General features: G+C 27.1%; 1 protein-coding gene across 1 annotated transcript in view; it reads left to right on the top strand.

Moving 5' to 3' along the window:
* The window catches only part of LOC100208037 (uncharacterized), a 54786-nt gene that overhangs the window by 30102 nt on the left and 1727 nt on the right, over positions 1–22957 (top strand). Inside the window, exons 9-13 of the mRNA XM_065787899.1 lie at positions 1738–1773; positions 7204–7319; positions 10959–10989; positions 19167–19277; positions 22063–22229. Coding sequence (XP_065643971.1) covers positions 1738–1773; positions 7204–7319; positions 10959–10989; positions 19167–19277; positions 22063–22229 — 461 coding nt within the window. The remainder of the gene's footprint in view (positions 1–1737; positions 1774–7203; positions 7320–10958; positions 10990–19166; positions 19278–22062; positions 22230–22957) is intronic.

Genomic DNA, 22957 nt, shown 5'->3' with positions numbered 1-22957 from the left:
CAGCTGACTTGCTAACTGCTGTAACTAAAAGGTTCTAGATATGACACGGGCTATTGCTCTTGACATATCTAAAGCTTTTGATAAAGTTTGGAATGCTGTCATTCTTTATTAGCTTGCTTCATATGGTGCATCTGGGAAAATTTTGAGATTATAAAATCATTTCTTTCTAACCGCAGTATTAAAGTCATCTTTAAAAGCTAAAATTTTTTTTCATTTTTAGTAATTACTTGGAACCCTAAAGTTCTATCTGTGATCCTGTATTGTTTTCTACATTAATGATCTTCCTGAAAAATGTACATCTAAAGTGGCTCTATTTGCTGATACTCCTGTCTTTATTTGCTGATACTCCTGGTTCTAAGCAATCAAAAAGATTTCACTTTTTGATTGCTTAGAACCAGGAGCCAATTTTGAATCTGATTTCTCTTTTATAATATATATATATATATATATATATATATATATATATATATATATATATATATATATATATATATATATATATATATATCTGTGTGTGTGTGTGTGTGTGTGTGTGTGTGTGTGTGTGTGTGTGTGTGTGTGTGTGATTAATTAGGAATAAAATAAAATTATCAATAATTGCAAGGGTTGAAGTAAGCAATCGCGAAATGGAAAATCTGGAAAAATATCTGGTCTTCATAATTTTAGTTTATTTAAAACCGTGTTCTTTGTTTTCAAAAGTTTAGTTTATGTAAAACCGTATTTTTTGTTTTCAAGGGGCGAATCTTCTTAAATTTGTTAACAAAAAAGCTATAAAAAACAAATCAATAAACTTACGACTACAAAATTAATAACACTCTAGTTACTAACTGCATTATAAAAGTAATATCATAGTGTTATTACTTTTATAAAGCACTTTTAACTTTTATAGTTCATTCTTTGTTCAAAAAACATAAGTAATCCCAAATTTTGACTTTAAATTTGAAATAACTTTGCATAAACTAAAATTTTGAAGACCAGATATTTTTCCAGATTTTGCGAATCGGGACCGCTTAATCCATCCAGTCAGTGTGGCATCACGCCGTATTAAAAGTATTGTTTTAAAATTAACCATCTTGAATTGGGGAAAAAATCAGTTACAGTTTGTTGAGTTTTTTTTTTTTTTAAATCCTTAAAAGTTGTTGTGCAGTTGGTTTCATTACCAAAATAAAAAAAACATAAAAAAAACTTAAGTCTTCCTAAAGATGAAGTACTTAAAAGAAAGTGGTTGAAAACAATAAATCGTGCTGTAGATAGTAGTGCACGTAGCAAGCAATGGTTTCCTAAAATCGGCACACTTTATTACTGGTAGATTACTTTTAATTTGCATCTTAATTTAGTACTGGTAAATAAATATCAAAATATCTGAACTTTTTATACCCTAAAATAACAAAAATAATATGTAGAAAGCAATATAAGGTGTCATTTTATTTAAACAGAGATCTAAAGGTATGTAAAAATAAGTAAAATCACCTAAAAGACTTATATTTTGCAGGCATCTATTCGCTACTTTTTTTGATTAACTTTTAAAGTAGTTGCAGGACATAAAGTTATTGTTAAGTTATGTTTTTTTAACTTTGCGTAGAAGAATGAATATAATTGCGTATAATATATAATTGCATATAAGAAAAAATAGTTTGTTTTCCCCCAAATTAATATGGTTACCCTTAAATTGTATTTTATTTTTAATTTTCATTGTTATAGTTTTTGTTTAATCTTTACTTTTATAATATTTTGTAGAAGCAAAAAAGGTTGATATGACATCAAATAGCATAGGTTAGTTTTATAGTGGTTTTTTTTATTATTCTTTTTATTTCATTATTTGTGTCATTATTATTCAATTACTTGTCATTTTGTTTAATGACCTACTTATTTGATTAAAAATTAATCTGCATTTTTTTCAATAAAAATCACTTCAATAAAAAAATTATAACATTGTCATATTTTTTCAAAATAATCCAATTAGTTTCAAAATAATGGCATTGATTTATATTTTGACACAATTTTTTTCTTATTTGTTTTATTTTGTCTCTGATAAGTGAATAAAGGGCAAGGATGTTAAGTGTGGAAAGGTGAACATTTATTTATTTTCTTTTAAGTTTTTTTTTTGCGACATTAAATGTTAAATGAATGTTTTTAAAAAATACTAATTACTAATCGATTGATGAAAATTTAAACAAAAATAAAGTAAGATTGCAAACAGAAGGTAAAAAGTAAGTTTAAATTTTCTAAATCTTTTTCAGTTAGGTCATGATTTCACACAGAATTTCTCTAAGATTAAGTTTTAGCTCTACAATTTTTCCAAAGCTTGCAATTTTTCTGAAATAAATCACTGTGGTTTAAACCCTTACGCTTGCACTTTTTTTTTTTAATTTTTTTTTTTTTAAGTACAAACTAAAACATTTTTTAAAATCTATTGATATTATATACATAACATATATACAAATATTATACTCTATAACAAACAAAAGGGAGAAAAATTTTAAAAAAGCTAAAAGTTTCTATTAACATCCAAACACCAAGAGAAATTTGTTGCACATATGTCATGATAAGTATCTCTATACTGTTAATGTGTTTAGAAAATTAGTTCTAATAGGCTGCAGATGGTCTGAAAGTAAATTATGGTCTGAAACTTAATAAAGAAAACATTTAATAAGCCCATCCTTCTATTTCAGAAGGTACTGCTCTGAAGAAAAAAAAATTCCTGTAGATAGTTAGGAAAATAAAATAAAACACCAAAAATTACAATACAAAAACAAAAAACAAGCCCACAAATTTTTACTCATTTGCCTCCTAGTGTGGATGTTAGTACCCGCACAGTTCAAAGATGCTGTTATTAATTGCAAAAGACTTTAACCTTATAGTGTATCAGGATTTGTTAAGGTCATGTCTTTTTCAAAAAAATATTTGTAATCACCTCTAATTTTGCAAAGAACACAAGGGTTGAACTAAATGTGTCAATTTATCATGTTTTCAGACAATGTGCAAGTTAACAGTTTGCAGCACACAAAGTCAATGCTTGCTACCTGTTCAACTCATGTGTCGATCCCCTATATTTTCATCTTTCATAAACCAATGTCCGGCAGGACATTGGTTTATGAAAGATGAAATGAAACAATGGACATTGAAATTAGGAGTTTGTTTTTATGCCATACACTTATATTATATCATACAATCTTTTGAAGCAGTTTAATATGGAAAACTTTATTGAAAGTTTTCTTTTTTTATTTTTATTTGGTATGTCTATTTTTTCCAAAATATCTGTGACATTTTAATTAAACCAATGTCGACTTTTGAAAAGCTTTTAAGAGTTTTAAAAAATATACTAATACAATGACTTTTGTCACCAAATGATCTATGATCTTGTTTTACTTGTTTTTTCTATTAATATCCATGAAATGGAAGTGAGGGATATTATTCTGGATCTTTTATGTATAACAATGTCACTAGCCTAGCACCCTTACTTTATATAATAGGTTGGCATAGACTTGTGTTATGTTTTCTGCCAAGAATGGGTAATGTGGAATCTCCTTGACTCAACTTGTGGATTTTTATTTGTGCCACCTCGACAGTGCTAACTCTTTTTTTTTCCTTAATAAAATTACTGCTTTAAAACTCAGTTTTACGATAGCTCTCAGATTTCATCAACAGCTGTAAAATAACAGTATTAACAGTATTATGATGTGCATGAAAAGTGTCCTTGCTCATGCTTTTGGTGTGTATTGTTAAGGCTAAATAATAAGGTTCTTGTTATGACTTACTATTAGCAGAAATGAAGTAACAGCATCATTTATTGCTTAGGGTGTCATTTACTACATCTGATGGATTTAAGTACTATATTAATTAAAAACTTGAAATAAGTACCTAAAAATATTAAACAAAAAAAACCATTATTACCACCATTTTGTTTCAATCTTGTCATAGCAAATATCTGTTGTCTTAAAAGTTGCTTTTTATCTGTTAAGTCTTAACCTTTGTAAAGTTCATCACCTATTTGTTTTCTGTGAGACTAATTTAAATTATAACTCTAGTACCATTGATGCTGCTGGCTTTGAAGCTCAAAGTTTTTGTCTTTCTTAATCTATTACTTGAATAATAAATTTTGTTTCTTGTTTTCCTTACAGCGCTAATCACCCTTCACTCCTTGATTCATTTCTTTTTTTTAATTCTCGCTATGTAAAGTTTTTGCTCAGTTTCTCTTTGTTCTCCTTTAAGTGATTTATATCATGCTACCATCTCACTAAAACTTTTTTTACTAACTATTAATTATTTAATTAATTTTGTTTCTTGTTTGCATTCAGCGCTAATCACCGACCTTCACTGCTTAATTAATTGTTTAAGCAGTAAATCTTAAAACTACTTTTTTCTGATCCTAATTTTGCTTTGTTTCTTCTTGTTCTTTTTTACGTGGTTCAGATTATGCTATGATCTCACTAAAACTTTTATTGCATACTTTTTACTAATCTTCATAATTTTATTGCATACTTCTTTCTAATTTACACTTTTATTTTATTACTTCTTTCTGCTACATCAAGTCTAAATGGGATACTTTTTGTGTTTTTGGATGAAAACATTATTATCAGATTACTTAATCTTTTATTTTATTTCAGAAGTTTTTAACAGATTCATTGATAAAGACAAAGATAAAACAAAATGCAAAAGTTCTGAGAAATTCAGAGTGGTCATCAGAATAATAATAATAACTATAGTCTTTGAGTCTTGAAATTTCATCATGAAATAAATAATGACAATCAATACAGATTTTGATCCTCTTGTTCTAAAGTTGATTTGTCAATTGTTATACAATAAGGTTTGATTGTACATCACATGGAGGCAGAAAGACAAATGCTATTAATCTCGATATATCTTTTGACATGAGATAAGACTTTCAAAAATGTCTGGTATGCTGGTCTTTTCAATAACCTTCCATCATATGGCTTATCTTGGAAAACTTTTAAAAGTTTTTGAATCATTTTCACTCACAGTATTAAAGTTGTTCTTAACAGACAACACTCTTGCATTTCTACTTACTTCTGGGGTACCACAGGTTTAATTAGATTAATGATCTTCCTGATATTTCTACCTCTAAAGTAGCTGTATTTACTGATGATGCATTTATTTAATCTAATCTTGACAAAAGTTCATCACTAATTTAGACTTTTAATTTAGAAAAAAATCTAATAACGTAAATTTTTATGCTTTCAATCAAGTCACTTTTTGTGTCTTTTCAAGTCATTAATTTACATAAAATGTCAGAATAGGTTTTTGGTTCTATAATCTACCACAAATTTATTTTAAACATTTGTCATATGCATGCTAGATGATTGGAATTAAGGTCGACATTCTACAATGAGTTAGAGGTCAACAAAAAATCACCGACCTTGTTTCTGTTTTAATGTAGAACTTTTGTGTCAAATTTTTTTGCCGACCTGATGCCTGTTTAAGGTCAGCAATTTGCCAACCTAAAACCGATTCTTATAGTTAAAATTTATAGTTTGTGGTAAAATGGAAAATAACATGTAAAAAGTTTTGATCAAAATTTATCGTTTGTAATAAAAAGCTTTTAAGGACTCTTTGTTTTTAAAAATGACAAATTTAAAAACACATTATGTAAAAACAATTAAATTTAATTGAGGAAACTAATTAAATTTTATCATTTTTTTTTTAATATTTATAGGCTGAAATGTTTTATTATTTTTTTAGTAAAATTAAAAATATTCTGAATGTTTTTATTTTATTTTTTTACTGTTCATAAAGATAGATTGACAAATAATTCGAACATGTGAGGATTGCTGCAACATTGACTGACAAATAGGTTGAACATGCAAGGAGTGCTGCTATATTGACTGAAAAATAGGTAGACTGTGCAAGGAGTGCTGCTTTATTGACTGAGTGTTTTAGTTTGAGCAGGCAATCTGTCAATTACAAAATTTTTATTTAAGTTCTTCTAAACTTTTTTTCAAACTTTTTCCCTAATCTTCTAAATTCATTAAAAAAAAAACATTTAATACTGAAAATAAAAGATGAGCAAGCAAGAGTATATATGTATATATATATATACATATATATATATATATATATATATATATATATATAATATATATATATATATATATATATATATACATATATATATATACATATATATATATATATGTATATATACATATATGTATATATATATATATATATACATTAGGGTGGCTCTTAAAACAACATTTTTGAAAAAAACCTGTTCTGACCCCTTTACTTTGTTCTATATAATACTAAAACACTGGGTTTAAAATTTTTTTGAACAAAAAATTATTTTAGGGGTAGCTCAAGACCCTTAAAAATTTGACTGGTCCCTAAAATTTTGAAAATAAAAGTTCTTCTAAAGTATGTCAACCTGGTACTCAAAAGAAGCGAAATTATATAAAAACTTCAAAAACAGTAATCACTTTACAAAAAAAGCATGTTTAAAAAAACTATTTTTTTAAAACTTGAAAATAATGACTTTTTTTATTTTCAGCTTAAAAACAATAGTTTTCATGAATTTATTTAAGAAAAAAGTTATTTTTTTGTAAATTGATTATTATTTTTTAAGTTTTTATATAATTTCGCTTCTTTTGAGTACCAGGTTGACATACTTTAGAAGAACTTTTATTTTCAAAATTTTAGGGACCAGTTAAATTTTTAAGGGTCTTGAGCTACCCCTAAAATAATTTTTTGTTCAAAAAAATTTTAAACCTAGTGTTTTAGTATTATATAGAACAAAGTAAAGGGGTCAGAACAGGTTTTTTTCAAAAATGTTGTTTTAAGAGCCACCCTAATATACATATATGTATATATTTATATATACATATATATATGTATATATATATATCTATGTATATATATGTTTACTTTTAGTATATATATATATATGTATATATTTATATATATATACATATATATATATATGTATATATTTGTTTTTATATATATACCAAAACTTCCTCTCAGCACTATTTTTTTAATTTCCTTTAAAAACATTTTATTATTTGAATACAAGACATGTTTGAATTATTTATAGTCATCATTGGTCAAAATGTATTTGTTAAAAAACGTATAAAATATAGTATATACCCTAAAATGGTACTTTAACTTTATGCCTTGTATGCAAGCATATATAATACTTTATAAAAATAAAACTTGTTTTTATACTTTTTGTTACATTTTGTTTAGAAATTAAAGGTCCAACACTTGTTCAAGTTCCAAAAATAACATATAAAGGATTGTATATTCAAAGGAGTGAACAACTTTCTGGAGAATACATTCGCATTTGTAAAAAGCCTAAAATGGTATTTAATAACTGTTACTTTCTGTTTATACATTTTTTACTTTATGAGAGACATTTAAAGTACAAAACTAGTTTGTGTAATTTTTTTTCTCTTAAATTATTCTTGTTACAACTAAATTAAAAATGTAAAATTTTGATAAGTTCTGCTGTCTTCTCTATAATTGAAATTTTCTCTATGATTTGACATTGTCTTAAAAAAAATCCTTTGGTAATTTTTTCTTTTTGTAAAACACTAAAAATTATTAAAATTTAAAATATTAAATATTATAAATGGAATTCTGTTTATGTTATTTCAAGGTTCTGTATTATACAGAAAAAGTAATGAATTAACTTTTTTTATAAGCATTTAAAATTTTATAAGCATTTTTTTATCTAAGCATTTAAAAAATTTAAATATAGTTTTAAAAAAAAAAATTGTTATTATAATTAATGGTCGTTTTATTGATTACTAAAAAAAGTTTGCTACTATTTTAAATTAATTTTAAACATTTGAAAAAATAAAAAACATTTAAAATAGTCATTATAAATAGTCATTTTAGATATTACTTTGAGTGTCAAAAGTTTCAAAAAAGAAGATTTACAGTTTCTTATAAACTGTAAATCCTTTGAGTTAAGTAAACACCAAAATGGGATAGAGTTTTAAAGTATTGATGTGTGTGGAAAGAAGCTTGATAAATAAAAGTTTCTAGAGCTTGAAGGAGCAGATACATTAAAAAGATCACTGTTGTGAAAAATGAAATATTACTTGATGTTATGACCCAAAAAAACGCTTTGGGGGTATGATTGTACTATCATTGATGGTTACTGGGGTATAAGTCGCTAAATCTGGTTACACCATCCGTGGAAGAAAATCCATTTTCAAATTTTGCATAAAATTGCATTAAATACATAGTTGATAAGCAACTAACAAAGTTGGTTTCTAATATTTTTATTTATCCTAAAAACATAACAAAAATTTTTGTGCAGCAAGTTTACTTGTAAATAACAATTTTCCTCAATTCTGACAATGTAAAGTTTTAATTCTAATTGTCTTTTCTTGAGAAAAGTGTCTAAACTGATTTGTAATATTCCTAATCAATTCTTTTGATGTTGAAGTCTGTGATGCATCTTCGCAGCCTGTCTTCATATTCTGTGTTTGTTGCTTGGTCTCTTGAACCTTTGTCAATGGGTACTGAAAAGATGATGGATTGCTTCAGTTGCTTGCTCTGAATTAATTCACAAGGAGCTATTCTAGTGTTAGATAAATTGTTGAACAGGGTGGATGACAGCATGAACCTTGGGAGTGATGGTGGTGTCTTGAAGTTGTAAATAGGAGATTCTAAATTACTTATTTTTTTCAGCACAGCTGTCATCAAAGCCATTGCCAAAACAAGAAAGACAACACATTTGAGTTTTCTTAGTGTGTCAATAAAGGGAACAGCTGGAAAGAAGGAGTGCTGCTGGGCCAAACCCAAACACCCACATTCTTTAAAAGCTTCCTGCACTCATTTCCAGCCAGTTGTCCACCATGAAATGGGTGTTGTTTAGTATGAAGTAATGCCAGACATTCAGGAGCATTTGTTCAAATCTTTAAAAAAGACTGCAGGAGATGATTTACAACACCGAGAAACAGATATAGCTCTATCGGTGGAAGCACATCAAGGACAAAGGATTCATCTGAGGCATTGATGATGGGTGCATGAACAGAGTTTCTGAATGAACTAGCTTTCTTGATGTTCTGATGTTTGTTTGCGTTCTTAGAAATCAACACTTTGTAAGATATTTTGATGAACTATTATACCAAGAGCATGGGTGTGCACTAGAATGTGCTTGTAGACTGCAAATGATATTTGCCAGCTTAATATCACAGGAAAAAAGATAAATGGAAGTTCTTCAAGGTTTAGCAGATCAAAAACTTGCTTGATATTGCTATAGCTTTCTTGAAGATCTTCAAAAATGGCAATTAGTGACTGACATTTTACACCAGAATCTTTGGCCAGTGAATTTATTGAAAAGTTTTTTTGATGGCGGAGATTGTGAAGCCTAATCTTTTCCATGATTCCAAAGCTTACTTTTAGAAAGCCACCACCCTCATTCACTCCTATTTTTACAAAGTAGTTATCAGAGTAGTTTCTAGTTTCAGGAACTTGCTGACAAATAACTTTCAAGTCTTTGCAGTGAATGACGAGTTTATCCACCTGGTTTGTGCCCTTGTCAGTCACAACTTTGATCTAATTTTTGGTAAAATGACTTTTAAGTTTTTTGCTCAATGGATAAAATTTGGAGGGGAAGTTCTTCTCAACAATCCAACTTGGAACAACTTAATTTAGTGTTTACACCAGCATTTTCACACCAGAATTGAACAGCTCTGTGTTGTGTTGCACATAGACAAGATCTTTTGCTGTCAGTTCTGGTCCATCATTGAAAAGTCTTCTTGCTCTTGAAGATGAAGCTTGGAGATAACTAAGAGAGATTTTACATTATTATGCATTACATAGATTTGAAGATATGAAGCTAAAACTTTAAATTTCTAATACCACATTACCTGGATGAACTGGAACAGGGTGGCCTCCTGTTCCCTCAGGTCTACTAAGACAAACTGTTCCACAGAGTGAAGCTTCCTTGTTTGCTATGACTGATGCTGTAATTCTTTTGCCACAGAGTCCTTTGACACAACTTATACTGAACTCTGCTGAACTTTTGCAAGATAAACTTTGAGAAATTGCGTGGGAGACCCTTGCCAACAATTGAAAAATATTGAGAACATCTTCATTCAACTGAGTTCTAGTTTGCTTCAGGTTTCTGGGTTGCCAAGACTGGATGTAGAGAATTGTGCTTCACTAACTAAGCAAATCAAACAATCACAAACTAAATCTCTTGTAACAGGACGGACTTTGATGGTGGAGTCAAACAGCTGTGGTCAGGTTTGCAGCTTTCCTTCCTCAAGCCTCCTAAGGTAGGAGTGGCAATGCTCACAAATGCCAGTTGGGACTTTTGATTCATTAAAGTCAATTTGCTACTTCAGAACTTATTGCACTTTTTCTGTCATGAAGCTGGTTAAAAAGCGACTAGTCTTGCCAAGACACAAGAAGCAAACAGTGTTCTTATTCTCCTTGTGGTTTCTTGCTTAATTTGGCATTTTATTTATTAATTCAGATCCCAAATCTATGGGAAAAAAAAGATTTAACTAATCCTCAAGCTTTTTCCAGAATTTTATCATAATACTTTTAAAAAATCAATTTGGATATTTTAAGTTTTTTTGGTACAAATAATTTGTATATTCTTAATTAGACTAAAAACATGCAACCAATATTTTTATTTTCTTTCTAAAATAGCTTATTTAACACCAACTATCAAAATTTATGAAATAGATGAAAGTAAATGTTATAAAAAATTAGATTTTATTGCTCTTGAGTTGAATATATAGCAGTTTTTTTAATGCGGTTTTATGCAAATTTGAAAATGGATTTTCTTCCATGGACAATGTAACCAGATATAGGGATTTATATCCCAGTAACCACCAATGGTTTTATGTTGTATAGACTTTAAATTTAACAAATTATTATATAGTATATATTAATAATACTGTATTTATTAAATATATAGTTCATATTAACTGTTTAGTTTAAATTCAAAGTTCTTTTACTTTATTTTATTGTAGGAAGGAGCTTGCTTTCAAATTGAACCAAAATGTATGAATAAATTTTTCATTCTTATTTTTTAATATTTTTTGTTAGACAAAATTTATAACATTAGTATGCCATATTAAATTCTATCTGAATAAAAAAATTGCATATTTACATAATGGCTATAAATATGCATAAATAGAAAATATGGAATTCAACATTCTAGTCAGGAATTTTTCAACAGGATTTAAAGGATTTTTTTCATGATTGTTTAAACCAAGAACTCCTGAATATGTATTATTGTTTTTTGGAAATCTTAATTGGAGAGAATTTTACTAGATTACCATTATATTTTATCGTTTTAATTATCCTTAAATCATTTTTTTAAATATTCTTTTGGCAATCACAAAGAAGGTTTGGAAAGGATCTTTTGTCTTTTTTCTGGTACTGTTATATAATTTCTTGGATTGAGGCAGTCATGGGAGTTTTTATTAAATTTTTGTTGGTTTTAAATGGAGTCTCACTCTACCCTATAGTTTTTCACTATGTTGTGCAGCACCTATTTCTAATCCTAAACATTTCTTTTATCTTTTTGACAAGATCAACTCTCTTGAAAACATCTTTTTATCATTGCATTAAATCTTTGGTTAAATGTGCTGCTTGACTCTAAGCTTTATTATTTCCTGATTACTAAATTTTGTATTTTATCTTAGAAGTCCTAGTACAAATTTTGTGCTAGGACAATATTTTATGTAATATTATATTATTTAAATTTTGATACAATTTTGCCTCTTTTATTCAATTTTTTTTTTGATGATATTAGGGACCCATCAAATCCTCGCAGGCATTAGACTATTTATCACACCTGAAAATATTCTAGAAATTTAGAAGCTCCTAGGACAAGTTTTCTTGAGGCAGCTCTGTTGGTGCAGTTTTAAAACAAGTTGCTAGTGACTTTAGGAAAAAGTGAGAAAACTGATAAATTGGGAAAAATGGATAAATTTTGAAAAATAACTCTCTTTCTGTCATAGCTATTATATTGTCTGTTTATAAGATTTCTTTATATGGTGAATTATTGATTAATGAGAATTATTATATTGATAGTCTGTTTATTTCTTTATATGGTGCATCTGGGAAAGTTTTTACAATCATTGAATCATTTCTTTTTAATTGCAGCATTTAAGTTGTTTTGGAAGGATAACATATCTCTTCATTTTCAGTATTTTCTGGGGTGACACGAAGTTTCAGCCTTGGTCCTGTATTGTTTCTCATTTATGTTAATGATCTTCCTTACATTCTTACAATCAAGGTAGCCCTGTTTGCAGACAACTTGACTATATACTCCACTCTTGACAAAATCATCACTTTTTGATTGCTGAGATGAGGCAGCTAATTGCAAGTGCTATCTCTTTTTTGTATCAGCTCAGGGCTAATTTTGATTTAAACAAAAACAATCTGTTTACTGCTAATAATTATCTTAATGTTTTTGATATATTAATTAATAACACTGATAAACAAATAAAATTTTATTGTGCACATCTTGTTAACTAGGTGGTTTTTTAAAACAATTTAAATATGCTGATTTCAAATATGCAAACCCTTTTTCACCATCACGTCAAGTTGTAAAGATATTTGGGTTTAAATCTTCAGTATTGAAGGTAAAGTCCCTAATATTGTCGAAAAAAAAGTTATTCAAAAGTATGTCAACCTGGGTCTCAAAAGAAGCGTATTTTCATAGATTTTAAAAATGGTATTTGTTTGTAATAAAAATAAGTACTTTTTGTATTATTGCTGAGAAACATTTTGTTAAAATTTTTTTAAAAGTCTTTAGCATTTTTTCACATAATTTTTTTTGTCAATGAATTTTAAGTAAAAATATTTATCTTTTTTAAAATCTCTATGAAAATACGCTTCTTTTGAGACCCAGGTTGACATACTTTTGAATAACTTTTTTTTCGACAATATTAGGGACTTTACCTTAAATACTAAAGATTTGAACCCAAATATCTTTACAACTTGACGTGATGGTGAAAAAGGGTTTGCATATTTGAAATCAGCATATTTAATTTGTTTTAAAAAACCACCTAGTTAACAAGATGTGCAAAATAAAATTTTATTTGTTTATCAGTGTAATTAATATATATTAAGTATATATATTATATAACAACATATATTAAATAACAACACTCTTACTTAGTCTTTTCTCTGGTTATTTTTAGTACTGATCTTTCATAGAATTTTTTTATAAAACCTATCATAAATTTAGCATGTGCTAACAATGCCTCTTTTTTCGTGCTTCCAATTTTCTTACTCCTGATTTCATTCTCTACCTCTATAAATCTCTTATTTGCCCCTGTGTGGAATACTTCTGTAACATTTGGGTTAATTCTTCTAATGATTTCTTTTCTCTTTCAATATGGTCCAAAAATGTATGATAAATGTAGTTGGACCTGCTTTAGCTACCAAACTACATGCCAAACTTGTGCCTCTGTTTCATTGTCATGTTGCATCTCTTTTTCTTTTCTAAAAATATTACTAAGATCACTGTTCAAACAAGCATTCAATCAAACAAGTCTTTCATTTCATCAATCAAAACTATAGCTTGTGTTATTCATGATTCAGGAAAGTTGCTTTTTTTTAGCTGTATCTGTTTCTTTGTCCTGTTAAAGCAGGAATTCATTTAGCTTTTTTAATTGCACATTATTGCTTTGAAATTCTCTCACATCCTATTGTTTTCCTTAACTTTCTTCAAAGTTTTAAAAATAAATTTTTATATAAAATAGTTATTGTTTTTTAAATTTTGATACGATTTTGTTCTTTTATTTAAATTTTTTTTGATAATATTAGGGACCCATCAAATCTTCAAAGGCTATTTATCACACCTGAAAATATTTTTCAAAAGCTTTTTTAGTTTAGTATCTTTTTACTAAAATAGAGCACATAAAAACTGTAAAAAGGCATATTGGTGCTCAAAGCAAAATTTTTCTAAGAATCTTGTTTTGAGCTCCATTCTCATATAAATATATATATATCTATATATATATATATATATATATATCTATATATATATATATATATATATATATATATATATATATATATATATATATATATATATATATATATATATATATATATATATATATATATATATATATATATATATATATATATATATATATATATATATATATATATCTATATATATATATATATATATATATATTAGGGTGTTTTTTTTTTATATGGGAAATATTTTTTAAATTTTCAATCGCACAACCTCTTATTTGGTGAGGTCTGTTATAAAAAGTTTATAATTTTTTTGCAAATTGATAATGGGAAGTGGTCCCCCAAACCCTAGGAACCCTAAATTGACTAAAACTTGTCTAAAAACTTAATCTTGTAATTCTATTTTTATTTCATACAAAATACTGCTACAAATTGATCTAAAAACAAAAAATATAAAGTATTATAATGTTAGTTCATAGAAGACTGGAAAGTACAAGCAAATTTAGATTTACCCCCTCGCATTATTTATTAAAAATTGCTCCTAAATGCATATTTTGATTTTATTATTGAAAAATGTAGGGAAAATAGATGGGGGGGGGGGTTACTATCTAAGACTTAATTGTTTTATTTTTTTGACTTTGAGCACTTTATATTTATTAACTTTCTATTATATATTCTTTCTATTATAGTAAAAAAGTATAAAATCATTACATAAGAAGATGGCTGCTTTAGACAAAGCAACCTGCTCAACTACAAATGTTTGGCTAGTTGGACATATTCTCTCAACAATAGATGGGCTGAGTTAGTTGCCAACAAGTGGTGTTGCCCTATGTAGAGTTTTTATGAAATGATAATCAAAATGTCAACTCTTTCAATTTCCTGCAACACAGTTGCAGATGAAGTTATGATTTTCTAGCTTAAGGTCAATATACCAACTATAGCAAAGCCCCATGTAGTTGCTAAACTAAAGAGTATTCACAAGCAATATGTCCAAGTGTATTAGCACAGAAGTAGAAAAGCAGCTACTCAACATAGCTATCAAGAAAAATTCTCTGCCAAGGTGAACACACTTTTTGATATTGCCCATAGTAAATGGGATTGTCTCATCAAGATAAATGAAGATAAACAAATTCTGATAGACAAGAGAGGTCCCTTAAAGATGTTAGTGATATTAGAGGACTTAATGTATAAGAAAGCAGTTGTAAAATACAGAAAACGCAAGCATGAAAAAAAAAGATGCTTTGAACAACATAAATCATGTAAATTTATATCTACAGTTACATTAATGGATTACAATTCAGATTACTCTTTGGATGAAAATTCTGACTGTGATATGTCAATTCAAACACAAAAAGCTTTTACTCATCCAAATAATTCAAAACATTCTACTATGAGCACTAGTCAACTCTCAAATACAACATCCAAAGGTTGTATTTTTGATCAACTCTTTCATGCAGCATTAGACCGAACATAAATAACACCACTACAAGCAATGATGGTTTCGCACCAGCCCTAGCTGCAATTAGTATTGGTGTAAATAAATTAACATTTTCACATTTCACTCTAATGGAAGCTCAAACTACATCCCGTGAATCTCTGGCAATAGCTGTAAGAAAAACTTTCAACCCTTAGTTCCACTAGTTGCTCATTTTGATGGTAAAATGTTGTTGAATGTTGGTTGAACCATTCACGAATGTTTGCCAATGGTTGTATCTGGCTTGGTTATTGAGAAATTATTAGGGATCCGTAGTTACCTGCTGGTACTGGCGCTTTGATAGGAAAAAAGGTAGTTGAGTTTGTTCATGAGTGGCCTGGTGTTGAGGAGCATCTTGCGGGTTTTTGCTTCGACAAAACTGCAAGTAATACAGGAAGTCATAATAGGGCAATAACTGTCATACAGAAGTCAATGAATCGAAGAGTTTTGTTTTTAGCCTGTGAACTTCATGTACTTGATATCTGTGCAAATGCAGTGTTTGATGCGTTTTTTAGTATCAAAAGGACCAACATTGAACTTTTTGGTAGAGTGAAGTCCCAGTGGGAGCTAATAGAAAAATCAAAGTTTGAACCACTTGAAAGTGATAAAAGGGGAACTGGATGCCTTACAAAGTTTGAAAAAGAGTGTCTTGGATCTCGAAAATCTGATGTGGTGGAAAATTTGAAAAAAACTTAAAGGAAACACAACCACGTGATGATTATAAAAAATTTGGAAGACTAGCTCTTCTCCTTTTGGGAGAAAATAATGAAGCAACAACTATTTGCATGACGATTGTGCAAGATGAATGGCTTAAGGTATATACTGTTTAAAAATTTTGGGTTTTCGTCATCAGTTAAATACCAAAGCGAAAGAAATTGGGATTTTAAGAAGAATATGTGTCTTCATAACCACAATATATGCATGTTTTTAGTTTTCAGCACCTCTCACAATAGAAGCACCAAAAAATGATCTCCTTCTTTTAAAAGTAATCAAGAACTATTGTCAAGTTGACAGCAAGGTTGCAAATGTTGCAAAAAATAAAATTTAACTTCAGTTATCGTATTTAAATGAAGATCTAGCTGCTCTACCATTATTAAGTGATAAAATGTCTGTTGAAGAGAAAAAGGAAATTGGAAATGCCTTACAAAAAGAACCATTACCAGGTGACAATAGTAGACTTGCTCCAAACAAGATTTATACATTCTCTAAACTTTCTACAGCTAATTCATGACGCTCAATAAATTTGTTTGACCCTCTCAATCTACCAAAATAGTTTTTGACATCGTCTCCTAAAACTTGGGCTAATCATGATGACTACAAGTCTGCTTGTAAGATAGTTCATGCCATGAAAATGGTTAATGACTGTGCAGAACAGTCAGTTAAATTAGCCAATAACTTTAATGAAGTTTTGACAAACAATGGCAATCACCGTCAGCTTCTCTACCAAGTAGGCGAGTATCATAGAAATCATTTTTCAACTGAAGTTACAAAGAAAGAGTTAAGCCATAATCATTCCAAAAAACTTAATCTGTTGAAGTATGCATATATACATATAATATGAACTAAATATTTAGTTAAATACCTTATAATAATATTAATATATGGCATTGTTTTTCTGTTATATCTTAATTTAGTTATATGTCAAGGTTTGATTAAATTATGTATGTTATTTCATCCAAATAGTTTTAAAATTTGTTATTTGTAATATGTTTTCTTGAAAGCATAAGAAAATTTTTTATTCTTTTAAAATTTTCATTTGAGTACAATATTTTTTTTTATTTTTAAATTTATAAATTTCAATTATGGCTGAGGTGGAAATGGCTAGTAAAGGGACACCATTTGGGGCATATAGGTCTCTGGTACTCACAATTGAAAAAACTGAAGAAATGTTAAAAAAGGACCTTTTTTAAGTACTTATAACAGCTTTTTGTATCTTTACTCCCTTCCCCTTGCCCCAGGTTACCCCGCTATATACATTCATACACTTGTCGTCACCCTAATATGTAAAACTGATGCATGTAACACTGGCAATAGTTTGTTTTAATACATTTCAGAAATTTATCATTTTTGAAATAAATGGGTTTCAAAAGGACTTAGAAACAGGTCCGGGTCCTGGGGCCCTGAGGGTAGGGTGTGGAAATAGGTCACTGCTATATACATTTGTTTTACTGTTATCACCCTAATAAGTAAAACTGATGCATGTAACACTGGCACAAGCTGATTTTAATAGATTTCAGAGATATATTATTTTAGACAAAAACGGGTCTCAAAAGAGCTTAAAAAACAGGTCCGGGACCTATCATTTCTAGGGTGGAGTCTGGGAATAGGTCATTGCCATACACATTGTTATAATTTTTATAACCTTATTAAGTAAAACTGATGCATGTAACACTGATACTAACTGATTTTAATACATTTTAGAAATGTTTCATTTTAGACAAAAACAGGGTTCTAAAGGAGTTACAAAGCAAGTGTGGGGGACCACTTCCCATCATCAGTTTGCAAAAAAAAATTATCTGTGAACTTTTATTAAACCTCACCAAATAAGAGAATGTGTGATATCAAAAAAAAATAATCACTAGTATATATATATATATATATATATATATATATATATATATATATATATATATATATATATATATATATATATATATATATATATATATATATATATATATATATATATATATATATATATATTTCGAAAAACCATCTAATTGAAATGTAAATTAAAATAATTGAAACTTTCATAAAAGAGTTCTCAACTAGATGCAAGGCACTTTCAACTACATACATGGCTGGATTTGAACATAACATTGTTAAAAACTAATTGAAATGTCAGCTGATTTTAAACTATGCAAAACCGCTCATTATGTAAATTCTATAAATGACAATAACATTAAAACTTACCTAGGAAATTACTTGATGCTGTTTATAATCAATTTAAGGTAAAAGAATCAACAAAGTTTAGCAAAAAACTGCATTAATCTGCAATCAATTGCACACCAGAATACTGTAACAAAAAAAACAACCTTTTCTTTCACAAGTATTTTGATCTGTACTAGCTAAAGAAGCAACAAGTTCTTCTAAATGAGACATCTTATTCTAACTTTATTAATTTTGTCAAGTTATGGTATTTTATTTTGTTTTACTTTTTACTTAAAGTTATTTTAGTGGTATACATTGTAAAATAGAGATTAGGTCTATTTGAATAACTTTAAGCTGGTCCAAAAAAATTGTCTAGGGAATGAGAAAATTATAATAGATAAAACACAATGTGAAGTCTGCAAAATAACTTACACAACATAAATTAATTTGTAATGACACGTTAAAAAAATCTTTAAGTTAACTTTTATGATTCGAGATTTTGTTTGATTTGTGAGTATATAGGTGATTCGATTTGAGATTTAATATCTAAATTTCTGATTCGCAAGGGCCTTAAGCATGATGGTAGTATCTTGTCAATGGTTTAATATGTGAATGGTTTTAAAATGTTGCTAATAATTATTTATCAAAAACAAAATTTTATAAATTATAAATTATAATAAAAATGAAATGATTATTAAATATTTGTACTAAAAAATAATGACAAAGCTTTTTTGTTTGCTTTTTAAAAATGATGCTTTATAATAAAATATAAGTAATATTAGTTTGGTAATCTGTTGTCTTATTGATAACATAATGCAACAAAAAGTTGTAAAATTTCTGGTTCTGTGTTTTTGCCTTTGAATTTTTTTGTTATTTACGATTTTTTTAGATTTAAATTCGCAACGACCTATACCTATGTTGTTTCCAGCTGAATCTCTATACATTCCTAGTGGTTGGAAAGTGAATATTCGTACAACAGAAGGTTTTTTCAACACAGAAAGTATATCTGAATTATATTTTTTTAAGAAGTAAATTTTAGTATAGTATATATATATATATATATATATATATATATATATATATATATATATATATATATATATATATATATATATATGTAAATTATGTTAGTGTATTTCACAAATAGAGTGCTCAATGTTCTTAAAGAACAGAGCAATAATAAATTAGTAAAAAACACTTATCTAACTTTTTTCTTCAACTTGAAATTTCACCATTGCTGGATCATCAGGAAGAGTTACTAAATCTCAAAAAAAATTCAATTTATAGAAAAAAATATATGTATATATATATATATGTATATATATATATATATATATATATATATATATATATATATATATATATATATATATATATATATATATATATATATATATATATATATATACATATATATATATATACATATATATATATATATATACATTTGCATATGTATATACATATATACATATGTATATATTTATACATATGTATATATATATACATATATATATATATATATATATATATATATATATATATATATATATATATATATATATATATACATATATATTTAAACAACTTTAAAAAGTATTCTACACAATAGAGTGCTTAAAAGAACAGAGCAATTATATATTAGTAGAAAATCACTTAAAAAAAATTTTTTCCATTTAACACTGTGTTTCATCAACAAAGATTCATCAGAAAATACATATATATATACATATGTATATATATAAAAAAGGTAATAGGTATAAAGTAGTAAAAACTTTTTTTAAATAAAATATAAATTTGTCCTAAAATTAAAGTTAGCAACACAGAGTGGTTTAAAATTTTTTAAAAGTGTTTTACCATTTAATGAATAACGATAGGCCAAATAGATTTTTTCACATAAATTCAATATCTTTAAAATCAATATTTATGAAAACTTTGTGCCTTAAAAAGATTCTTTTAAGAAATAATAAGCTGGATATATATCTAAGTCAGGTTTATATATTTTGTCAATGGTTTATATCTCTTTTTTTTTCCTGCTTTTGTCACAGTTTTTTTTACTTTAAACAAGTATTTTATAACTTAACAATTTATTAGTAATGACAAGCAATCTTCATGACTTGTCAATAACATCAAAGATACTCTATTTTCAAAAAGACTTTGCTCAATATGTCTCACTTTTATTTTAAAAATCATCAGTCCTTATATTTAGTTGGTGTGCTTGGACTTGATTGGTCTGTAAACTAGAATTATCTCTTAAAAGGTTTAAAGGAAACAATTTATGTTGATATATTTGCATGTCAACTTAAAATTAAAGATGCAAATAACAAAATATTATTGATCATACTAATTATTAATTTATTATACCATATTCTATTTACCATGTCACAACATGAAAGAACTTCGAACATACTCTTAGTAATCTTCTTAAAAATACAAAATAATTATTTAATAAAAATGATAATGGTTTTCAAGTATTTGTAACAGGGATAAGTATGGTTGATTTTATAATAGTGAATCTTTTAGTAAATGGTGTAAATTGTAGCTGTGCAAATAATCTGGCACTGGGCATACTTTACACTATAACTGAAGTGAAATTATCTTTTTTTACACCTTGTATATACTTTTGTATGACTTATTCAAGAAGAATTGTTAATCGTCTCCAAATAGCTAAACAACTTCTATTAAGAAGTTTTTTGAAAGTTGATAACAAAATTGCAAATTAACATGACCCCCTAGAGGTCATGTTTTTAAACTAAAAAATTGTTTTGCTATATGGCTTCTTGTAAAAATTTTTTACTTCAGGAGTAACATTAATCAAAAAGCAAATAATAGAGAGAGAATGTTTAATAGTTTGGTTGAAATCTCTTTATCAAACAGTCTAAATTAAAAACTAGTTTAACATCATTCACAACAACAAGCTTATCCATTGATAATAGTTTACAATAATTATAATCAAAAAAATAATATTAATAATTACAAAAACAATATTAATTTTAATGATAATAGAGAAAATATTAAGATAACAATATTAATATTAAAATAAACATTAATTATTACAATTCTAATAATAATTCACTTTGATAATAAAAAAGTAATAAAGGAAATATAAAAAAATAACGATACAGTAATGGCTATAATAATTTTTAATTATAATAACAATTTTTGATAATAGTTAATGAGGATGGTATGACTCACACAGAAATATGAGTCATACAAAAGTCATAAAAGTCACCAAAAAATTGATAGAAAACAAAAGAGTTCAGTGTAACTATTAAAGCTGCTACTAAGATCAGTTTTTTGAATTTTTCAATGATCTTGTTTTACGAAATCATTTATTGAAATATCAAAAATGTATTTGATAACCATCAAGACAGGCCGTTTTTCTAGCCTGTAAATTCCGTTTTAGACACTTTTTGTTGCACTCGCTTACTCCTGTTGAAGCCTGTATATTGAGATTTTTATAGTTGCTGATATTCTCGTAAATATATTCAAAAAGTAAAATTCCCACTTATTGTTATAATTTTATTACAAGTATTCTTATTATTATCATTATTACATTATTATTATTATTATTATTATTATTATTATTATTATTATTATTATTATTATTATTATTATTAATACTATTACATTATTATTAATACTATTTTTATGGTTTTAACTTTATGGTTTATAAGTTCAAGACATCCAAAGAGACCTGAAGTTTTAAACTTTACTATTTTGTATAAAGAAAATTATTTTATCATAAGCTATTTATCATTCAAGTTTTAACATATTTGTTTTAGAAAATTTCATTAACATCAAAGGGCCTCTTACATTAGAGTACATTTGTCGTGAAGGTTCAACACTCGTTGAACTTAGTGGATTCTCCAAGATAAATCCTCCCAAAAACGAAGTCAAAATATGCTCAGAAATAAATTTTGGTGGATGGTGTGATTATATTGATACACAAGTAAGTAACTAATTTTTTTGTTGAAGTACTAAATCTTTTTGAACATGCTTTATAAAACGGGGTGCTGTTGTACCAAACTTGCCTAACTGGGTGGAGCGATATTCACAGCAAAAAAATAAATATAGATTTAATTAAGGTTATACACGGCATATTAAGGCTAATATATTTATCATCTTTTTAAACTTTGCTTTTTAGTTTCATCTGTTTTTTTTTTTGTTTTTTTTTTTACTTTTTTCTGATACCTTTTTGTTTTGACGGTTTTCATGGTCAAATTGTGTTAAATTAAATTTAACAATTAAATTCTGGTGATCAGACTAAATCATAAGTTTATTACTTGCTTTCCTTTTTTTTACTGTAATTTGAAGCGTTAAACAAATTCATTTAAACTATTTTTTTTAAGTAAAAAAATCTAATAGCTGTGTATTAGGATTGTTCAAAAAAATAAAATTTTCAAAACGCGAATACGCAAGAAGACAAATTTGGGTCAAATATAAAAAAATGCGATAACAAAAAAAAAATTCCAGAAATACTGACATTAACCTTGTGCTTAAGCGGCAAAATACCCCGAAAAATGCCCCAAACTGTTCCTAAATTATTTGGCTTCGAGCGCAAAGTAAATCTTAATATTTTGTAAAAAAAAATTTTCTAATGTGATCATAATGGTTTTAATTTTTTTTTTTAGATAGTTGTGTATCCTAGTCTTTTCATATTTATTGTCTATATTAAAA

The sequence above is a fragment of the Hydra vulgaris genome, chromosome 01 (assembly GCF_038396675.1).
Source record: "Hydra vulgaris chromosome 01, alternate assembly HydraT2T_AEP".
Lineage (NCBI taxonomy): Eukaryota > Metazoa > Cnidaria > Hydrozoa > Anthoathecata > Hydridae > Hydra > Hydra vulgaris.
The sequence above is the reverse complement of the archived record's forward strand: the minus strand, read 5'-3'. Positions and strand labels throughout refer to the sequence as shown.